General features: G+C 42.6%; 1 protein-coding gene and 1 long non-coding RNA gene across 3 annotated transcripts; one reads left to right on the forward strand and one right to left on the reverse strand.

Annotated features, from left to right (window-relative positions):
- Window positions 1-119: 119 nt before the first annotated feature.
- On the reverse strand, window positions 120-13491 carry LOC101062358 (junctophilin-1-like). 2 transcript variants are annotated; one of them, XM_003975492.3, is made up of 7 exons: window positions 12922-13491; window positions 7213-7972; window positions 6570-6688; window positions 6043-6306; window positions 4906-5324; window positions 4536-4632; window positions 120-4129 (listed from the first exon to the last, which is right to left on the reverse strand). In XM_003975492.3, exons 1-6 carry the CDS (start codon window positions 13298-13300, stop codon window positions 4552-4554), a joined length of 2022 nt encoding a protein of 673 aa, XP_003975541.1. In that variant the 5' UTR covers window positions 13301-13491; the 3' UTR covers window positions 120-4129; window positions 4536-4551. The 2 variants fall into 2 exon arrangements, 1 of the variants encoding a protein (XP_003975541.1); XR_003886908.1 differs by lacking the exon at window positions 120-4129 and having other exon boundaries at window positions 4610-4632; window positions 4906-5023; window positions 5116-5324.
- Window positions 13124-20457, forward strand: LOC115247853 (uncharacterized). The gene is made up of 3 exons (XR_003886909.1): window positions 13124-13258; window positions 13343-13528; window positions 20191-20457. It is a non-coding gene; the product is annotated as an uncharacterized lncRNA (long non-coding RNA).
- The last annotated feature ends 2405 nt before the right edge of the window (window positions 20458-22862 follow it).

Below are 22862 nucleotides of genomic sequence, written 5' to 3' on the forward strand. Positions count from 1 at the left end.
ACCTTTTGTTGCTCTGTCCAAACCTGTTTCCTGTTATTGTGCAGAGGTTTTATTCCTGGAAAAATTAAAATAAGGGCCAAAGAATACACAGACACAATGTAAAATAAATAAAACTTAACTTTTTTTAAAATTTAATCATCACAAAAATAAATGTCCAAAAAAAAAAATCCAAACCAAAACAATCAATACTGTTATTATTGTTAGTAATAACAACATTGACCTCTAACACAATCATAACTGAAAATAGTCATGAAGTTTTGAATTTTGATGTGATGAAGAATCTTTGTTTCTGAAGGCGATCATTCTTGGATGACCAGATTCAGAAAGTTCTCTGTACATCATTGCATCTGTCATCAAAAATGACCTTAAACCTCGAGGAGAAATAATTAAAAATCAAAACATTCACTTCCTGGCTCCTAAATTATGTTTTCTGGAGCAATAACATTTCTTTCCTCCAGCCTGCATCTCTCCTTCCCTTTTGTGAAAGAACCTGGCTTCAGATGTGAGCTAAACTCCATGTCCGCTACCACGCTGCCACTAGCATTTTATTTCTGGTTTTCACGTGAACCACATTAGCAGAGCACCAATATATGATTGGTGAATATAAGCTCTGCACAACAAATACTCTAATGGCCATGATGTACAGATCTTTACATGTGTATGTAAACTGGACTCAAGGCTGCAGAACATGTACCTCTGCTGACAATCATTGGGTTTATTTTAGAGCTCTGTGAGCTCAGCCAGGTTCTGACCCGATGCCTCTTTGCTGTCATGTCATTCAGACAGTCAGATGCATAAATTCTTCTCTCTCAGCTGATCAAAATCTTACTTACAGTTCAGAGGTGAACTTTTTGTCAACTTCTTCCAACTTCAGCAATGGCCGCAGCCGCTGTCATTTCGACTGTACCCTCCTGCTGTTGTTACTGTCTGCACAACTGTTCTTGACACCACCGCTGCGCTCATGTTTTACTACAGTTAAAACCTCGTTATAATCCTAAATTTCTACATATAGCAATACCCTCGTAGCATCAATGGAAGAAACAGAAAAATATTAAAATAAAACAATTGAAAAACTTTCCTTGGTGTAATTTTTCTGACATTTCTTAGTTGCTCGCCTGGTCCAAACCAGGTGGGGAACGTCCGAGCACAGGGCCACACCGAAGGCGTTTTTAAAAAAAAAAGCCATTTGTAATAACTGCTAATGTATGGCGATGGTGTATATCTCCCATGATAGATACAATAATGTAAGTAAAATAAAATGGGCCTCCTGCAGTCAGTGGGGACAAAACTCAGAAGGGAAACAAACAAATTAAAACAATGAGAAAGTGTCATCACTGCCAACAGGACAGAGCAGAAGTTGGCGGAGTGAGGAATAAAGCAGCAATTCATGTTTAACAGAAATGTTGCAACAATAATGTGCAACTACCGGTAAGTAACTGATGTGGACGCCAAGGGAAGGAAGCAAAGAGATCTGCTGCTGTTCCCTGTGGAACCAGCTGATGGTTCCCCTTTAACATCTGTTTTAGCTGAATGGTTTCCACACACTCGAAGGTTGGACACTAGGATATCCAGACGCACTGACTGGGATTGACCTGTCCACCCATCATTATCATCATCATCATCATCATCATTGTCTGAGCTCACCAAAAAGAGAGGCAGCTCCACATATCCCAACCGATGTTGTTTGACCTTGATCGAATGTTCTTAAAAGTCTTAAGACTCCACACAAGCTGCTGCTGTTCAGGTGGCAGAAAACATGTTTCTTCATCAGATGTGTAACCATGATACCACTACTGAATGTTATGGTGCTATCAACTCTATTATATATACTATAATTTGCTCTAACATTTAAACTAAAACTAGCCAATTTCTGCATGCCTAAGCAAGCCATAATAAATATGTTAATCGGGGGGTGGACACGTATTTAAGACAAGTTTTTTCCCCCCTCCTTTTCATGTAAACTGAATTTTAAAAAAAACTACAGATCCATCACCTCTCTTCATAAATACAAATAAATATTACATTTAGCTTATGCTAAAATTTGGCTTATCCTCTATTATAAATATAACAGGGCCAGAGCGTGCTGGAAACTAAAATATCATAACTACCAACAAGAGCACTCTTTTTTAAATTGTCTTTGCGCAACTGGCAAATTCCCAGAGCATCAGTAAAAACAGTCGCACAAATGTTCGGTGCGGGGAACTACGACAAAAGAGGGCTGTCTTTCTGCACAGCATCAGGAAATACATGGTCATGTTAAACTAGCAGAACAAATTAAAATAGCAACATAGACACCGGTGCTGCAATCCTTCCCCACCATCACTGAATTGGACAAACTGAGGGGAAATCTGGATCACTTTTACAGAAAAAAGTGATAAATCAAACTACTGATCAACTAAACACTGTTGCAGAAAAGCATCGACCCCTTGGACAGACTGCCAAAAGAAAAAAAAAAGAGAAGAAGATGGAGTTTCTCAGTCAGGAAGGGCAACAAAGGGATTTTCTTTGCGTCGAAACTTTCTCTAAAAAAGGAAAAACAGAGGGAAAACATATGATCACAAACATCACATAAAAACTGAGGGGAAGCCCCAAAATCTCGAGTAAATGTTAAGAAATCAGGATGGCACTTCTGCTGACTCAGTTTATATTCTCAGCCCACGATGTCTGACTGAGTTTTGCTGTCAACAGCTGATTTATGGAACGATGTTTGAATCTTCACAAATAAAACAGCCAGTCTGGGAGAACTTATCTGCTAACACAGCTCCCTTTGGGCATAGAGTTTTAGATAAGACTGTAGGCCTTTTTTCTTCTTCTGAACTTGCTGATGCAGTTGCATGCCAGGCCGTGTGTTGCATAGTATACAATATGACCGCTTCATTTTATAACATCAGTACTACGCTGTATTGGGATAGATATTTTTGATCGCTCCAAACAATAACAAGTCTGCCAGGTCTGGTGGTGTTAGTGGAGCAGATACAAGCAGTGGTTCAAAAAGAGATTCAGCAAAGCTAACAAATATAACACTCTAATATCTGCAGCTAGCATCTGCGAAAGTCAACACATGTTCTCATGAGATCAGGTCGACCATTTTGGAGGAGAACGCCTGATTGTCTGATGTGAACCTGATGGATTTATAGAAGAGTGTGAGAACTTCAAAAACAAATGGACAGACAAACTGATATAAATAGAGCCTCTATCTCAGGACGTGGCAGATGGAGAATGAGCCGAGTGCCTTGCATGCCTGCCTAGGCTCTCCTCAACCAGCAGCACGTCAGCTCTGAAAACAGACAGGCAGCTGCTGGTTTCCATCAGCCCAGAGGCTCTCTGAATGTAGCCGGTCCACCACCCACACATGCACGCACACACTAAACACACGCACCAAATATGCACACATACAGTATATATACACATACACTAACCACCCACCAAACACATACGCATACACACAGTCTCATATTTGTATCTTTGTGAGGGCATTCATAGATATAAACCATTACCCAGCTCCCTACCATAACCATCCCAACTAACCCCCTAAACCTAAACCTTACCCTACCCTGACCTTAACCAAATTCTCACCTAAACCTTGAAACCCTGTCTTAACCTTCAAACTGTCCATTGAAGTTGTGGGGACCAGTAAAATGGCCCAACTTCATAAAACTGTCCTCACTTTGCTTGTAGAATGAGTATTATGAAACTCACTATATAGCAAGACAAAGACACACACACACATGCACACACATCGACACTACAGGCAATGTAATGTCGATGTGGATCTCACTAACATTCACTCTCTTGCAACCTCCTCTTATTTCAAACCCTGACAGAGGGCCACACGGTCCTCCTTCCAACCAGGGACAGCCTGCCTCAGCTGTCTCTGCACTCTGAGTGGAGTCACCAATCATCACCAATCCAATCGTGTTGGATGCAGACACCAAGTGTTGGGGGTGGGTGATCAGGATGGAGGTTTCCTCTTTCTGCTTCCCATATTTCTTCTCTCCTAGGTTTTCTCCTTCGTTCTATTTTAAGTCCTCCGTTCTGCGGCGTTGGCTGTTCTGACTGGTGCCATTTTTAAAAGGCCCCCGTTGGCTGATGGAGCGTTAGCCACTCAGGTGTCTAATTTGGAAGTCCACTGTTGGGAAGAAACATGTAAGGATTAAGGAGAGACAAGCTGTTTAAATTATATTGAAAGGTTCATGTTCTTTTGACTGAAGATGGGTGTAATATACATCATATAAAAATAATAATCAAATCTCAGCTGTTTTATATCAACTGCACAGATTTTCAGAACCAAGCTGACCCCAATGACACTATTTAACAGATGAGAGTCAGATGTGGGATATCTTTCTCCCACATTTGGTCAAAACCAGATCATCCTCTACAGTGTTGGCTCTGTAAGCAGAACATGCTCTACCTAGAACCCACATTACTGTTTAAATATTACCTCAGCTAGTGACTGAAAAGAAAAGCCATTAAAGAACTGCTTATTTTCATTCTTGTATTGTATGGAAATGTACCCTATGTAAATAAAATCTTACCTGTGTTCAGATTTGGTCAGGTGAGGAAATGCACAAAAATGATTGCTAGACCTACATTAAGGAGCATCACTAGAGCCACCAAGATGGGGTTAGGGCCCTGCGGAAACACAAGACATACACACATTTTGGGGTGGGTCCCACTAGGATATCAGCAGGAAGCTGCCAAAAACTGCAAAATACAGCCTTTCATAACTGCCTGTTTTTATTATTGTAGCAAGTATCAGTATGGAGAGAGAGAACTAATTAGAGTGGAATCTTTCCATCATCAGAAATGATCACAGAAAGGTCTCCTGACTTTATTCAGATACTGGGGAGAGTCTAGAGGCTACACATGGCACATGCATCCTGCAGGTGATGTGATCAGGCTCACCGTTTCTTCTTCTTTGATTTCAGACACTATTTCCATGCTCGCTTTTTTGGTTTCTGCAAGGCTCTTTGGTTTGCTCGACTCCAGTCTTTTCAGCCTGGGAGGCTCCGGTGGTTTACTGCTGTTTTTTGGAGGAACAGGAGAAGGGCTGGAATTTGGCAGGGATTTCAGTGGCGCTGCTCGGTTCTCTTTTGCAAGTGGGGATGAACGCACCAGGCTTGATGGGTGAAAGTCATCCTCCACACTCAGCGGCTCCTCGGGTGGTGGAACCTTAACCTCTGCTTTGACATAGTAACCATGGTACTGGGAGTGAATCTGCCCATTACTGGGGTAACTGCTGAGTGTTGGTTTAACAGAATGGGGATATTGCGCTTGCTTCACCTCCTGACTCTGATTGAGTTTTGATGCTGCCTTTGGTATTCCTGTCAAGTAGATGAAGAGCAAGATTAACTACACGATAACTAAAAAGGAGGAAAGAGAGCAACTTGATTGCAACAAATGCCTCACAAATAAAGATAAAGTGAATGTAATTATAAGGATGGAAATGTGAATGTGTTTATCTCTGACCAACACCACTGCAGTAATTTGTCATTAACAAACACTTAAGAAGTTGGTGTGTACTTGTACCTTAGAGGACATTCCGTAAGAGGTTACAGCATGGCAGCTCCCAAAAATGGAACGTGTCAATCATAAATTGTGACACACGTTTGGGTATCAATAAACTTTCCGGATAAAGTCTGTTTTCCTATCACACACATACTCACATTCATATCCCTATGCCACATTATCAGGGAGCCATCTGTTATTAAAGAACTGATCACATTTGTACACCAAAGCTGCCGCATCAAGAGTGAGGCACTGGAAAATGTAGACCATAAGGGCCTGAGATCAAACAAATAACCTTTGAATCATTCTCACACCTGACTTATAGATATCCCTGAATCTTACTTGAATCTTTTCTTTATCCTTTAAAACATCAAAATAAACCACAATCTTTAATCCAGACTTGGATGGAGTAACCAGACAAAGTCCAGCTACAGCCAAATACGGGTCTGACCTCAGGTTTGGGGTCATAATAAATTTGTGAATTTGTGATTTCTGCAGCTACACAACAGGAAGGTGGTAAAATAGGTTCTTTACCTGCTGATAAAGTTTCTGGGGTGGGAGTTTTGTTCTCTTTTTCGGGGGCAGCAACACTGGCAGGAATCTTGTTGAAAGTGTTTTTGACTGTGGTGGGTGATGCTCTGGGGCTTGGACATGGGCTGCCTGAGGGAGACTGGGTGGGAGTTGTCCCTTTTCTGTAGAAATGAGGACTCCCGGTAGCTGACTTGTTATTTTTCTCCTCCAAAGGAACCTCCTTCACTTCCACTGGCTCATTGTACTTCTGCTGAATGTAGTCGGGCCCTGAAATGACAAATACCTTAAAACAGCTGAATTTCTGGAGGATTGCAAACAGGTTCAGACATTTTTACAGTTTCCTAAAATTCAGAGACACAATAATTTTTTTTTGCAACATTTATAAAACAGAAAATCCTAAAAAAAAAAGAAACATTTATTCTATTTTAGATTTGACAAACTTTACATTTTGAAACTTTAAAGTTGTGTATTTTTAACCACCCCCCCCCCCCCCCAAACAGTCATTATCAATTTTTAGATATGTTTAGCACCTGGCTGGTGGAAGGAAGGTGAGAGCTCTCTGGCAACAGTCCTGCCAATATCTGAGTCCTGATTTGCTGAGTGTGCAGCCTGATCTGCAGCCTCTGCTTTGGCACGTGCGTGGGAGGTCCTGAAAACATGTGCACAGAGAACACACGGAATGGATATTACAGCCATCAGGCCCAATATTCTCACAATAAATGCTTATGTTCGACTTAACACTCCCATTTCATTATCTAAACCTAATTTATCAGTAGAGAACTCGTCACTACACAACAGTGATTTACAGTATAAGTAATATAACACAAGTGAGCAGGTGTGATAGAGTGGAACATTATTAACATGAACAATTTCATTAAGGACTTCTTCATTATAGAATTACAAATCACATAGCTGCGTATTTATGGAAAAGATTTCTGTAAATATCAGAGTGCACGGTGAATGCGCATCACAAAGTGTGCAGTATCAGAGTACAGCTCTCTCACACACACACACACACACACACACGCACACACACACACACACACACACACCAGGATGTGATTATAAATAATGACATCACTTCAGTTCATGCTGTGACTCAGCTGTGTTCGCATTTGCACGATTGCTGGATTTTACTGCCAAAACAGATGCCTTTCATAGGTGACACCTCACCTGGAGATGGCGATTTCCACCTTAGTTCTAGCAATAGCTGCTGCTCTCACCGCTCCCTCAATAGCTCTGTCCACTTTCTGCTTTGTCTTGGCATTCTTCAGCGGGATCAGCTGCTTCCTGATGCCTCGTGCGAGCACATTGTTTTTGTACTTGCCCTCTTCCTTGGTGCCATCAGGGAATATGGTGCAACCATAGCCATGGCGCTTGTTATTCAACCATTCACCCTCATACTTCATGCCGTTGGAGCGCTCCGAAACCCCGAAGCCACTGCGCTTATCATTCTTCCACTCTCCCATGTAGGACTCGGTGGTTGTGGCATCTACATTGTCTTCTAAAGTCAGGTAGTCATCCCCTGGGTCTCCGTCTCCAAAGCTAATGGTGGAGTTGGCATCGCTTGAACTGATGCGGCTCATGGTCGTGTCACTGTGTGCCGAGCTGCGTTTACTGGAAATGGATGAGCGTGAGTCAGACTTGCGGAGTCGTTGCAGGCTGCCGAAGATGGAGCCCCGTCGAAAAAGTCCCTTCTTCTTTTCTAAGCCTTCTCCGTCTGAGTGGAAGTTGAGAACAAAGCCACCGCGTGTGCCAGCGGGGCTGTCGGACAGACTGTCACGCAGAATTGTCCCATTGCTTTGCTCACTGCGAAGAGACGCTAGCGAGGTTCGCAGTGGTGAACGAATGACAGAGGCCATGCCATAGGGGACACTTTGACGTACACCATAGCCGTGACGCATCCCGCCAGTCCACTGACCTTGGTATGTACCTACAAGCAAACACAGAACCATCCAGAACACAGTGAGGTATAAATCAAAGTGAGCAATGAAACAAGACATGTGGAATCTAAATGCACAATTCGAAGCGTTTAAATGATTGAATGATAGGCGACATCCTCAAAACTCAAAAGGGACTTTTTACAAACGCGACCGCCGTTCCACACCAGTCGGCTGGCTTCATTAGACACAGACACAGAGGCCACATGAGCAGGTTCAAGACAAAAGACAGCTGGACTACTCCTCCACATGTCAGTTTAATGACTAATAAATGGATCCATTCATCCAGCTTCTAACTGGGGGCTGTCTTGGGATGAGAGGCAGGATACACCCTGGCTGAGTTGCCAGCAATTGTATTGAACTTTTTAAACTCATATTTCATCTATACAGTTTCATACATTCTGTATGTATACTATATCTTAATTTATGATGTATGCGTCTGTTCCCCTCCTCTCTCTAAACCTCCATGGTGCCCCATTTCTCCCTCTCCTCTGCCCATCTGGTCCACCATAGGGGTCTGATCCAACTCTGTTGCCACTGGTGCTTGTTCATGATCACGTTCTGGGTTTTTGCAATGTGCTTGAAGTCATTACTTTTGACAGTAATGCATCTAAATAAGAGTTGAATTGAACCGAGTATGTGTTAGGTGTTTCTCAGTGAAAAGCCAACACAATAAAATGTCTGAGGATATCACAATGACATCTGCAGTGCTGTTTAAAAGTTTGGGGACACCATGATGGTGCAGGGGCTAGCACTGTCACAACAAAAACCTTCCTCCTGCAGTCCAAAGACTAAATTTGGCAGCCTGGTAAATTAGTGACTTTATATTGACCATAGGTGTGAATGGGAACTTTTGGCATCTTGTATAAGGTGGACCTCCCACCCGAAGGCAGCTAGGATAGGCTCCAGGTCTTCCCTGCCACCCCATTTTTATTCCTAAAGTGGTAACAATGTATGAATGTATGAAATTTAAAGTTTATTTAAAATCTTATTTAAAAAAAAAACCTTTTATTTGACATATTTATTTCGGCTGTAGTACTATAAATGTATCTGGTTAGGACACAAAAATAATACAGTGGTCATATAGAAGAATCTTTGCAGGAAGCAGGTCTGCACTGTTTATAAGACCGATATATAATTGATATCTTAATAGCATAATGAAGAGAAACCACTCCTCTGAGAAATGATAAAGATAATAGTGAAACAACTCTCTCAGAATTTTAGTTAAGTGTGAATGGAATAATAATCCAACATAAAACTCTTGGAGCACAAGCGATCAGCATCAATGCAACACATCTTGGAATAATGCTGGCGTCTTACAGAACATGTGTAGCCTGTGTCTAATTATATGTGGTTGGAGAGTCTGTGCCCGTCCTTCTCTCTCTCTCTCTCTCTCTCCTTCCCCCCCCGCCGGCCATCAGCAGGAGGGTCCCCCTACATGAGCCTGGTCCTGCTCAAGGTTTCTTCCTGTTAAAGGGGAGTTTTTCCTTGCCACTGCTGCTTGTCTGGGGTTAGGCCCTGGGATTCTGGAAAGCGCCTTGAAACAATTTTCATTGTAAAAGACGCTATATAAATAGATTGATTTTGATTTGATTTGAGTTGGGGCGAAAAAGATGAGGTAATGATCTTACATGGGTAGGGATAAAATATATAAATATAGCTCGTCCACACACTCCTTTTTCGACAACTGACTGATATCTCAGATGTGCTCTGTGTGTTTTGCTTTCATCCCAATTTAAAACAATTCAAAAAGTTTAAATGCTGACATTTACTACGCAGGCTGAAGCGAAGGTAGAGATGATGAAAAGCAACCCGTGTGCGTCATTAAGTAATAAAACAGCTTCCTTGGTAGACTGGTTTGGAGAGCCTGGGTGCATGATTCCACAGCTTCAGCAGGAGAATGTGCTATTTTAAAAGATGGAGGTAACTTGAGACACTGAGAAGTCTGTTGGTTGGCCAAATATAACTGGGCAAACATCTTCCTATGTGGACTATACTAATAGCAGACACGAGACAAAAAAAGTCCATATAAAAGTAGGGAATCTTAATTTTTTATATTCGCCATAAACAAAAACGATGTGGCTTGTGTCATGTATTAAGGACCTGTTGAGAGGATGAGTGAAGGATCCTAATAAACCCAAATCTGGCTTCAGTTGAGGCAGGCATGCAGGTAAATTCTCCTCTGGATTACTCCAGAACATCATGATGGGCTTGATCACAGTCCTGGTTTGTGGAGCGGTGTCCTTTAAGGAGCACATCAGCACATCAGCACATCAGCAGGAGTGTTCTTGGCTGCTTCGTTGGCTCATTGCTTGCCGCAGAAATTATATTAAAATCATTTAGAATTGGTCAAATGGTCTTGTTGTTCCAACTCCTTCTTAGTCTCCCAGCTCGTTTCATGTCTGCAGCATGTTGCCTCTACGCATTAGTCAAGCCTTGTCTCTTATTAAAATAAAACCTTTGCCACAGATAATGAGATTCACAGACACACAGATTCTGATGGTGTTCAGGGATCCAGAGGCTGCACATGCGTGTCAGCCAATCAAACACTGGATAACCACAATCAGAATAACAACGCATGCACAGAAACAGAAAATGTCCTGGGTTAAAAAAAAAAGTTGAAAAACAAAACTTGTTTTTGGTTTAATAACTTTAATAGTTTTTGAAAGGATTTAATGACCTTGCATGTATGTTAAACCTGCAATCTCCAATTGCTGCTTACCATCCATTCAATCCTTGAAATGAAACAGGGAAACATAATTCAGAGAGTGGATCATCACAAACATTTGAACGTCTCACCAACACTGAAAATGAAGGTGTCGAAGCAAAAGTACACATGAACAGCTACAACGTTAACAAGGCGAGCAGAGCGACATATTTAGACTGCTGTGCAAACACATATGCCATCACATCAGTAATTAAAGCCCAAGTAACTTTGTTATTTAGAGCTTTTCCATTTTAAGCTTTATGATTGTGTGTAAAATCAGTGCTAAAACAATCCCTGAGGTGCCAGCACCAGGCTGCTACATATAGGTAAGTTCACCATGCACCTCCAACATATCACATAATAATTATTATGCTGGTCATAGTAATGGGATTATAGATAATATCAGTGTTTTAGAAAGCTTCACAGCTTCAGATTCATACATAAACACATCAAATTTATCTGATGCTGATGCTACAGGTTTTGGTGGTCTTGGCAGTGTGCGCTTCAGTCAGTGTAAACTATTGATTTCTGCCATTGACTATAAAACTACATTACAACACTCAGCAGAGACAACCTCCATGTATAGGGAAACCAACCCAGACAAGACAATCATAAAAACTGGTAAAACTGTCTCCTTAGAAATGAGTTACACATTTCTCCAAAGTGCCAAAGTCACCATAAATTGGCCATGAAATGACAGCATTGCCCTGCTTGAACCTGTCAGGAATGCTTACAGGAAAAAAACTCATTAGTGTTTACAATGTACAGAAGTGTAAATATAAAAGAGCCTTTACATGAAAATGGCCCAAATGGCCAATGACTATTGACCAGTAACTCACAGAAAAAAGATTTCAGTATTATTGCTGATTAAGACTAAGAAGTTTGGATGGATGAATGGATGGGTGGATGGATGTTGTCCATCTTATGCCAGCTATTTTTGTCTCCTATAGAAGGGACATAAAATGAGTGGGGGAGCTGGACCAAGTAAAAAACCAAACACGTCCATTCAGTAAAATGAGGATTATTTTATCATAATGTCATTTTTATAGTATGTTTGTCTGGTCAGTTGATCTAACTGTTGCTGCTGTAAGGAAAGGATGGGGTGCTTTCAAACTCTTCATAAAGACCACAGCATACCCACTTACATTATACATATTAAGAATACTTGGTGTCTCTATAAATAGATATAGATTGAGCATCTTTTAAATGTGGGTAGCTCCTTTTGACCATGTCATTTTAAAAGTTGCTTGCAAGCTGGAAAAAGTGCCCTTTTTACCCCTGTTTACCATTTATACATGTAGAGTAAATGATTTCAGGCAGATGAGTTATCAAGCAGGTCTGGCAGTGATGAACAGGTCGAGAACCCGCCAAGGTTCGAGTGACACCAATAAAATCCCCTCAGATTCAGCCTCTTGGCATATTTCAACAGATACTGTACAAAACACAGATTCTGTCATTCCTCTGCTGCAGCAACATAACTCACTAGTTAACACATTTATTAGCGAAGTGTGCAGAGTTAAAGGTGGCGTCCTCTGAGCCACAGCTTTTAATGGTGAGGCCATTTCACCATGACAGCAGTTGTCATCACAGAGAATCGGGTGGGCAACGTCATTGCCGGAGTGCAGTAAAAAGGTTTTGAAGTCACCCTCAACACCATCAAGGTAGATTTAGCTTTCTGAGGTGGCCCCACATGGAACAAATATTTATACTCACACACGGTGTGTTTGTGCCCTGAATGTATAACACAAACACTTCTGTTCTACTGGAAATGAAGTGGAGGGAGGAAAGACATTCAATGTGCAAGTGCACTGGGATTAGTTACACTTAAACACACACACGCACCGAAACACGCACACACATGCGCGTACTCGCACGCTGCTGACCACTTTAGATCATCACCGTATTTCCCAGAGTGTACTGGGAGTTTGGTACTGACCCATTTAGTTTCAGTCCATTTTATCAGTCCACTGTACCCATCTTTGTGTGTGTCAGTTGTGCTTTATTAAACTAAATTTATGAGAGAAGCTGTCAATAAACCCAGGTTGGTTGGCTGACATGCAGTTATTAATAGCCCTGCCAAGTCTCACACACTGAACATGATCCACAGTCTCACAACCGACCCGAATCTGACGCACCACAACTTTTTTCTAGAGAAGTCGACACAATACTGATCCAAACAGATTTCTTTTTAAATCCAAGTCAACGTCCCACTCTGTCTGTCGTCGTCCTTCTTACCTCCATCACCGTACGTCTCGACGCCATAGCCGTCCTGCAGCCCGTTACTCCAGGTGCCCTCGTACCTGGCAGGAGTGTTCTGGCTCTGGCGGACTCCATACCGACCTTTGAACCCGTGGGTCCACTCTCCTCGGTAAATCCACCGCCCTTTGGTTTCTACACCGAGTCCGTGTCGTTTTCCCTGAGCCCAGTAGCCCTGATACAAGTTCCCACTGGGCCAGGTGTAGACGCCGACTACCTCGAAGCCACTGGACCACGAACCGGAGTACTCGCCCTGGCCTTTGGGTCCGGTGCACACGCCATGGCCGTGGGCTTTGCCGTCCTCCCAGCCTCCACAGTAGGTGCCACCATCGTCAAAGTCAAAACGACCACCCGTCATCCAGGAACGGAGGGTAAAAAGTAACCTGTTGGTTGTATTAAGGTAAAATCCAGACCCGAGCGGCTGATTTCAGAAGCTCTGAAGCCCCGAAGAGAAGCTGAGCTGTGCGGGGACAGAGAGAGCTTTTGGCCCGGGGCATGAGCAGCGCCTGGTCTGCCACAGCTGCCAGCCTGTCCGCTGCTGACTGCCCCAAACACCCCAGCTCCGCTCTCAACTCACCACTATCAAGTAACCATCTGCCTCCGCTCTTACTTTTCAAAACAAGAGCTGCTCTTGTATTGACTATTGAGGCAAAATAATTTTTCAGTAACGCTTCCAGTCCAGACAGCGACATTTGCAGTTAGAAATGAATTACAATATAGACTATAATTCTATTTAGGCTATATTTTATATGTATTAATTGGTTTAAGTTCTTTAAGTTCTGTCCTGTTGCAAATGTCCTTATTCTATTGCATATTTTAACTTTTACATTTAAAAAGTGACGGTGCCTACTGTTCAACGAGTGTCCTGGTAGTACGTACGAAAAAGACGTGGAGGGGCACATTTTACTCCTAGAAAAAGCTTTTCAGTGTGGAGTTCGCATCTTTATTTTCTTCCCGTATTTGTGTGAGTTTCACCATCTAAGATGGATGGAGCACTGCTGACTCTAAATTGAACCCCAACCCCATCAAGGAAACGCTGTAGAGCGGCGGTTTGGCTCTTCCCGCTAGCTCTTCTCAGCTGCCACTAGATGGAGCTATTCGCCCGCAGAACAGCACTAGTTTAAAGGGTTGGTAAAGCAGTCAGAAAATAAAAGTGATATGCCTGCTTTTAAAAATGATTTACAAATTATATTTGATGATGGGTTTTGACCTTTGACTTTATCATGAAAATCTGTACATTTTAATTTATGAAAGTAAAATCCATACCAGGAAAGAGAAACTTGGGTCAGCTGGGGAAACTGGGAAGGGAGATCACAAGATGAGTCCCTGCATGAATCCCTGCACCGCAGACAAGAAACTAAGTGAGAACTATGACAGGCAAATACCTGTTGAAAGTTATATTTTAATTTTCCCCATTTAAATAAAGAGGAAGACCAGCGAATGTCAAATACCTCAAGCCTTTATGAAACTCGCACTTATACCATATTCACGTTGGAATGCTAACATATAGCTGTTAAAGTTCACCTCTTGATGTGTGAATCTATGTGCAATTTTATTATAAAATAAATTATTTGTGCTTTTTATTGGTAGCATCTGCTAGTAAGCAAACAGCTTCCCAAGCAGGTATAGAATCAACATAAAACAGCATTGAGGCAACACAGACACAATGTCGGATGCATTCTGAATGGTAAACACTTTTAGTCTTGCACAGTTTTGCTTTGCTCTCTTTTATTAGATTAGATTCAACTTTACTGCCTTCAGACATAGACACGTAAAGGCTAAGGAAATGGTTTGGTGCCCACCCAAGGGTGCAATTGGTAGTAAGTGCAACATTAACAGCATTTAAATGTCACCTTCACAGACATTTCATGTGCAGAACAGGAAAGTATTTCTTTAAGCATGTATTTAAACAATGCTTTTTAAAAATGTTTTAAAGGTAGGAGAGGAGAGGAGAGGAGAGGAGAGGAGAGGAGAGGAGAGGAGAGGAGAGGAGAGGGAGAGGGATTTGGAGAGGGAGAGGAGAGGAGAGGGATTGGGAGAGGAGAAGGAGGGGGAGGGGGAGAGGAGAGGAGAGGAGAGGAGAGGAGAGGAGAGGAGAGGAGAGGAGAGGAGAGGAGAGGAGAGGAGAGGCGAGGCGAGGAGAGGAGAGGAGAGGCACAGAACACAGAAACACACACAAAATACACTATACAACGGGTCAGCGGGGCGAGGAGAGGAGAGGAGAGGAGAGGAGAGGAGAGGAGAGGAGAGGAGAGGAGAGGAGAGGAGAGGAGAGGAGAGGAGAGGAGAGGAGAGGAAAGGAGAGGAGAGGAGAGGAGAGGAGAGGGATTGGGAGAGGAGAGGAGAAGGAGAAGGAGAAGGAGAAGGAGAAGGAGAGGGAGAGGAGAGGAGAGGAGAGGAGAGGAGAGGAGAGGAGAGGAGAGGAGAGGAGAGGAGAGGAGAGGCACAGAACACAGAAACACACACAAAAATACACTATACAACGGGTCAGCGGGGCCGGAGGTCATAATGCAGCTCCGAAGGTGGCGATACCTGTAAATTAATAGGGGGGGGGGGGAGGAGAAAAACTACACAGGAATCAGCATAACTAGTCTGCTTGATGAGGAGGAGGAAAGGAGAGGAGAGGAGAGGAAACCATGACCCAGTGGAGTGACAGAGGCCTGTCGGGTGATCATGTTTCCGGACCCCGGGAGCCTCGGCCTATAACAGCATAGCTAAGATGTGACCTAACGATTAGACGACCCCCTAAGTATGATAATTTGTCTATCTATGATAGTAACTGGAACTACAGAATTAGCAACGATAAGCTTTTTCAAAGAGGTAGGTTTTAAGTCTGATCTTAAAAGTAACGATGGAATCAGCCTCCCGTACCTGGACAGGGAGCTGGTTCCATAGCAGGGGGGCCTGGTAGCTAAATGCTCGGCCCCCCATTCTACCCCTAGAAACTCTGGGGACCACAAGTTGACCAGCATTCTGAGAGCGGAGCGGTCTATTGGGCTGGTAAGGTATCACTAGCACCTCCAGGTAGGATGGAGCTAGGCCTCTGAGGACCTTGTAGGTCAAAAGAAGGGTTTTAAAAATGATTCTAAATTTAACGGGCAGCTAATGAAGCGACGCCATTACAGGAGTTATGTGATCTCTTTTGTCAATACCTGTCAGAACTCTGGCTGCAGCATTTTGGATCAACTGGAGGCTTCTTAAAGAGTTGTTTGGACACCCTGATAATAAAGAATTACAATAGTCCAGCCTGGAAAAGCATGAATTAACTTTTCAGCATCATGCCGCGTCAGTAGCTTCCTAATCTTTGTGATGTTCCTCAGGTGAAAAAAGGCACTTCTAGAGACTAATTTAATGTGTGAGTTGAAGGAGAGATTTTGATCAAAAGTTACTCCTAGATTCCTCACAGAGAGACTAGATGTTAATGAGATACCATCTAGAGTGATCATATGATCTAATCTATCCCTGGAAGGTTCAGGACCAAACACCATGACCTCAGTTTTTCCTGAGTTAAGGAGGAGGAAATTTGAAGACATCCAGGACTTTATGTCTTTAAGACAGGTTTGGAGCTTCACTAGCTTCTCTGTCTCCTCTGGTTTCATGGATAAAAAAAGATGAGTGTCATCAGCATAACAATGAAAATGTATCCCATGCTGCCGAATAATGTTCCCTAAGGGAAGCATGTACAAGGTGAAGAGGATTGGTCCAAGTACAGAACCTTGAGGAACTCCATGGCTAACCCTACTGTATGAAGAGGGAACACCATGGACATGAGCAAACTGGTATCTATCAGATAAATATGATCTAAACCAGTCTAGTGCTGTCCCTTTAATCCCAATCACATGCAGAGATTAATATAGAGGTCACCCTGAGGAGAGTCAATATAGAGATTTTTGGTTTTCAGTTGTAGGTGGTATTGAAAGTGTAGCATTAACTACATACTAATGCAGCCTGTGTTCATTGTCCTGTCTCACTGACATAAGCATGCACATCTGTATCCTCCAAGTAGTTTTATATCCCACACAAATGTCAGGGAAGAGGAATCATGACTGCACAGTGTGCTTATCTCAGGATCTATTCCTTAGCATACTTGGTAATATATCATTTATAATACATATTATACACTGTATGTATCATTCCTCTCAGTGATTTATTGCACAGTACTGCTTTTCTCAGAGTAAAAATAAACCCTTCTTGTACTATTCCTCTTCATTTATTTTTTGGAAGGTGATGGTCATTGTAAGGCAGTCACTGGCTGTGTGGAAAACATCACTGGTGATTGGAGGAAAAGCCTCCAGTTAGTGGAACTATGAACAAGTTCCTCTGAAGAACTGACTGGAGTTTATGTAGATGCTGTGGAAATGATGTAGAGGTGCAAGCTCTTCAAACTGTGATCCAGTCAGACAACTCTGGCTTAAACCAAGAACCTTATTTAGCACAATTATTTACAAAATTAGCAGAGGATCAGTTTAGCAAAATAGAAGCAGGTGAGGCTCTGTCTCAATTTATTCAGTCTCTGAGAATAGCCTGCCTAGATATGAAAGGATCGAAGAAACAGAGCCCACAGGGAGATGCTAGGAAGGTGGTGGGATTGAGCTCCCAATGGCAGCAGGAAACAACGGAGTGGCGCAGAGCAGCAGAGTAGCCAGGGAAACACACGACGCAGCACGAGCAGCATGGAGCAATCAGAACTCCACTGTCACCTTTACTTTCAGTATCCTGGAGGAGATGAACCATTCTAATCCTCACAATGACCCTAGCCTTGACCTGACCACCATAAACCCACAAGGATTCCCTCAAAGTCATCATGATAAACATGACTGAGGTTGTGATCAGAACCCTGGACTTCGAGATTTTCCCCTCCTATCTTATAAACAGATTCCTTGTAGTTGGAAATTAGGCCGGTTGTGCCAGTATTGTCCAGAAATCCGATTGGTTCAGAAAAAAAACTGCTGAAGAGAGGTGGATGGTACTTTGATAGAAAGTGCAGTGGTGTTCGGATACACAGATACACCTCAATGAAGATAATATTCATGAAGATAATATTCATTTCAAAGCAAAGGTACATTTCATCCTTCACACGAGCTGGAGAAGGGGGTGGTGGTGAGGGTGGTCAAGGACCAGCCTGTCTCTCCTCTATTCCTCCGATGCCAACCAGTAATGCCACTTACAGACAGTTGATGGCAACAGTGAGCCATGTATAATCGAGATGTAGGATTTTTTTTGTTGTTGTCCATTTTGAACTCAACACTCACTGCAGTGAGAACCACCTGGAGGAGTAAGGAAAAAAGTTAAAGTAGAATTTTCATACCTAGAGAGAACTGCTATTTCAGGTTAATCACAAATCAAAAAAGAGTCAAATAACATTTGTTTCCAAGTTGTTTTGGTCATGGTCTTATCAGCCATGACTACTGTAAAGCCAAATGCTGTGCGTGAGTCAAAAGTGCGTTGTGGACTGTACAGTCAGCTTTGTTTCACATGCGCCTCATTCGAACACTGACACAACAAACGACCAGCTCAGTGTGAACTCAGATCAGGACAGAAATTGCCTGTTTTTTTTTCTTGCACGACCAAACCAGTTCCAACCTACCATTAACAACACCTGCACTTATCACCTTTATTATTTGCTAACACCCTATGCATATTCTATTCATTTCTGGCCACACAGTGAGATTAGAGAGCACCTTTTCAGTGCCCAGCATTCACCCAGAATGCAGTTACTCCTGCAACAAATCCTCTTTTTTCCTTTCTTAAGCACAGCATCACACATTAAAAGATTCTGCCTGTAATGAGTGCAAATAAGGGCCATTATAAAGATGCTCTCTTGAATGGACCCTCAGTGACTGAGCTACATCTGTGTTCTATTCAAATCTCTAAAGCCATTCAGTGAAGAGAACTAAAACTGAGTGTGGAGAGGCTCACTGTGCAAAACTCAGGTCTTTAGGCTAATGAGCTCACTTGCATTACATGTAGGATGCATTCAGAGGGCTCTTATTTTCTTCTTCTATGAGTAAATTGCATCAGTCTTTGTTCCTCTTCCTCGCCACTCAGTCTCCCACCTTTAAGTAGTTTTTTAACTGCCACTTCTACTTTCACATCCTTTCAGATGAAAAGCCTTGTTCTGTTTCCTAAAACCCCCTACTCCAGTCCAGCGGAGGGTCGGTATGAGTGGAACATTTTAAAAAGTGTCCGAATTCACGAGCTACTTCTGTGCTTCAGATCTTGTGTCTGAATACATCACATTAGGTTAACGTGAACCTCTGCCGCATCTCCTGCTGCCTGCAACCTTCTCCAGTTTAACAACATTGGTGGGTTAGGTACAACGATGAGTTCCTCAGAGTGCTGATACAGCAGGGCCCCGGGTACTTTCTGGTGCAAAGCAGCGTCAAGTGGCTGGAGTGTCATCATCAAATGACAAAGGCAGTGATGTTATGGACTCGTTCGCCTGTTTCTGAGACCTGAATTTGATTGAGCAGTCCTGGAACATATATTCAGGTCTGGGAGGAGTTCACCAGGAGAAATGTCAGCTCATCAAGATCATGCTAAGACTTTGTAGCCAGTGAATACAGGCACAGATACGGCTGAGCTGCATTGTGAGCTGTGTTGAGGACACATACAGAAGTTGAATCAGGTTAGATATTAAATCTTCTGTATTGACTCAGAAGAATGATGTCTCTTCTTATTTTTGAGCAGGGTAGACTATGTCCTCACCACTGTTTCAAATCACATTCTGTATCTAGCGCAGCTGTAGGGCTCGGATAGTCTCTGGTGAAAACCTTTTGGCACATGGCTGCTGCTTTAAAGATGAAATCCTACATTAACCAAAACCAGAAAAAAAGGTTCCAGGATAGTTTATCACTTCTGATGTTACCATAAAACCTAAATTTGGACTCATTTATGCAAAACTGTCACAGCCCCATTTCCCCAGTTCTCTCCTGTCCCTCTGCCCCAGTAATTTTCCACTCTCCCTGCCTCTGCTCCACTCTACCTGCCAGCCACTCCCACCTCATCAGCTCAACTCCACTCACCTGCAAGCACAGCTGCAGCTTATTCTCAATTAGCCCTGCTTATAAGCCTCCCCTGCAGCTCAGTCTTTGCCAGATTGTTCTTCTGCCTTAATGCGAGACTTTCCAGCGTTATTTCCCTGCCGGATTACCTGTTACCGACCCTGCCTGTCTTCGTTCTGCCTGTCTTGCCTGTTCCCTGGAAAACCTACTGGCTTTCTGCACCTGACCACGACTTCTCCTTCAGCGTTTCTGGTTCCTGCCCACTCGCCTGGCCCCGACTTCGCTGCTGCTCACCCCTAGTCTGCTCAGCTACATTGTCGGCCTGATCTCCTGTAAGCCCTGTTCTGTCACTCCTGCCCGCTGTAAACGGGACTGTATGGTTCCGAGGATTCACGTCCTCCCCCCTCGGTTCCGCACTCCGACTCTGCTCGACCCAATCCCCGAGCCTGAAACCCACGGACTTTGTGTGGGCCCTGGGCCTGAAGAACGGACTGTTTCCTGTGCTTCTTTGTCTGCCTGAGTTCCTGTTTGCCCGTGTGCTAATAAAGGTCATTACCACGGTCCAGTTTTCCAGAGTGCTGCTTTTGGGTCCTAATCGCACCTGTCACAAAAACACCTTTTGGATAATTTTTAATTATATTAATGAAATGTTAAGAGTTACTCACGCGGCTTTTAAAAGATCATTGTTCTGTTGAGTTATTCCACTGGCTAATTCTAATATGGGACCCAAAATTCAATCCAGTGGTCTACCTTTAATTAGCAACTGCTCAAGTCCTAACAAATGAAAATCACATTTTTTGAAACAGCTATCAGTTTAATAAAAGTGAATTTGTCAGCAGAATGAAATGCTGACAAACTTTTATATTCACTGCAAACTGTGGAGTATTGAGCTCCCTGATATTTCAATACTAACTGTAATTTAACCACAGACACAGATTAAGACCACAATTAAGACACAGAAACGCAGTGCCAGATTTTCATCAATAACAGATTTGCAGATGTGTTACCCTGACACTAGTACTGGTACTGGGAAGAGCTCCTCAGTAATTTCTAGCCCTGTGGGTACTGGCACTGGGATTGTGGGCTCCTCTTGCTGTGGACCAAAGGCCTCAGAACGTTCCTGACAGAAACACTAACATGTTTGACCAGCCCTATCAACTTAAATACACATCAGTACTGCTAGAAAGTTATTTATTTAAGACAAAGACACTATTAAGGCCTTTTAAAATATAAAGGAATCTACCCTTCACAAAATCTGCACAAGTAAATGTTTTAAACTTAATGTATCTATCAAGATCTGATGTCTGGTCTGATGTGAATTTCCTTGAAAGTCCAGCAGTGCATGCATGTATGTGTCTGTGTGTGTGATATCTTGTCATTGAAGAGGTTTAACCACACTTTAGAAACAATTTTATAGTAATAATTTCAGCTTGCACGTAGTTGAGGGAGGCAAGTGAGCCTTTGATTTATGATTTAAGTAATTTTGCTCAACTTAAGGGTCTAAGGCAGAGACTGGCCTGTCCTACAGCTTCCATCCTGTTTAAGCCTCTGTGGTCATATTCCGACAGGTTTAAAATTTAATATATCACCACAACTGAAGGACAATTCAGTCTGCAACAGTCCAGTGCTGTCACAATTTGTCTAATGCAGATTCTATTTCACATTTAGCCCCAGATGCAACGTGCCTTGCTAAAAGCATATGTTCATGCAGGCCATCGCTTAGATTTCACATAATTTGTGACATATTTCTCACGCTGCAGAAGATAAACATGAAGGAATGCTAATGCACGTCCTTCGGGTTCCTGCTCGTGTTGGCAGAGGAGGAAATGAGGCATCTGATTTCGGAAAAACAGAAATAAAAAAGTAGGGAATACAATTTTAAGGTGACATTATAGAAATCCAAACCAAACAGTATGTAGAGTCCTGCATTTGGGTCATTTTCAGTGCTGGAAAACAAGGCAGGTATCGTCATACAAGCAATACATTTGATGACACTAATACAACTTAGTAACTACATTTAACCAAATTTAACATCTGCCCATTGAGGGAAAATGTATAAACAAATTCTAGCCACCCCCCAGGAAGGGGGACTTCAATAAATAAATTATTTTAAACTAAAACATGTGAGGATATACAGTGAGAGTAAAAAGTATTTGATCCCTGTTGGTTTGTCCACTAATAAAGACATGATCATTCTATACTTTTAATGGTAGATGTATTCTAACATGGAGAGACAGAATATCAAAAAGAAAATCAAGAAAATAACTTTAAAGAATTTATTTTAATTTATTTGTTTTTCATTGAGGGAAATATACGTATTTGATCCCCTAGTATGCATTAGGAGTTCTGGCTTTCACAGACCAGTTAGACGCTCCCAAACAACTTGTTACCTGAATTCAAGACACCAGGTCTAACTAATCACCTGTATGTAAGACAACTGTTCACAGAATCAGACAATCAGACAGATTCCAAACTCTCCACCATGGGTAAGACCAAAGAACTCTCTCAGGACCTCAGAGACAGGATTGTTGACCTGCATAAATCGGGAATGGGCTACAAAAACATTAGCAAATTGCTGGATATTAAAGTAACAACTATTGGTGCAATTGTGAGAAAATTTAAGAAGTATAACATGACCATCAATAGACCTCGGTCTGGTGCTCCACAGAAGATTTCACCTTGTGGGGTGGCAATGATCATGAGAACAGTGAGAAATCGGCCTGCAACCACACAGCAGGAGTTAGTGAATGACCTCCAGGCAGCTGGGACCAAAGTCACCAGGAAAACAATTGGCAACACTTTGCGCCGCAATGGATTAAAGTCCTGCAGTGCCCGAAAGGTACCCCCGCTTAAGAAGGCACATGTGGAGGCTCGCCTAAAGTATGCCAATGATCACCTCAAAGATGCACAAAGTGA

Source organism: Takifugu rubripes, chromosome 22 (genome assembly GCF_901000725.2).
Source record: "Takifugu rubripes chromosome 22, fTakRub1.2, whole genome shotgun sequence".
Classification (NCBI taxonomy): domain Eukaryota; kingdom Metazoa; phylum Chordata; class Actinopteri; order Tetraodontiformes; family Tetraodontidae; genus Takifugu; species Takifugu rubripes.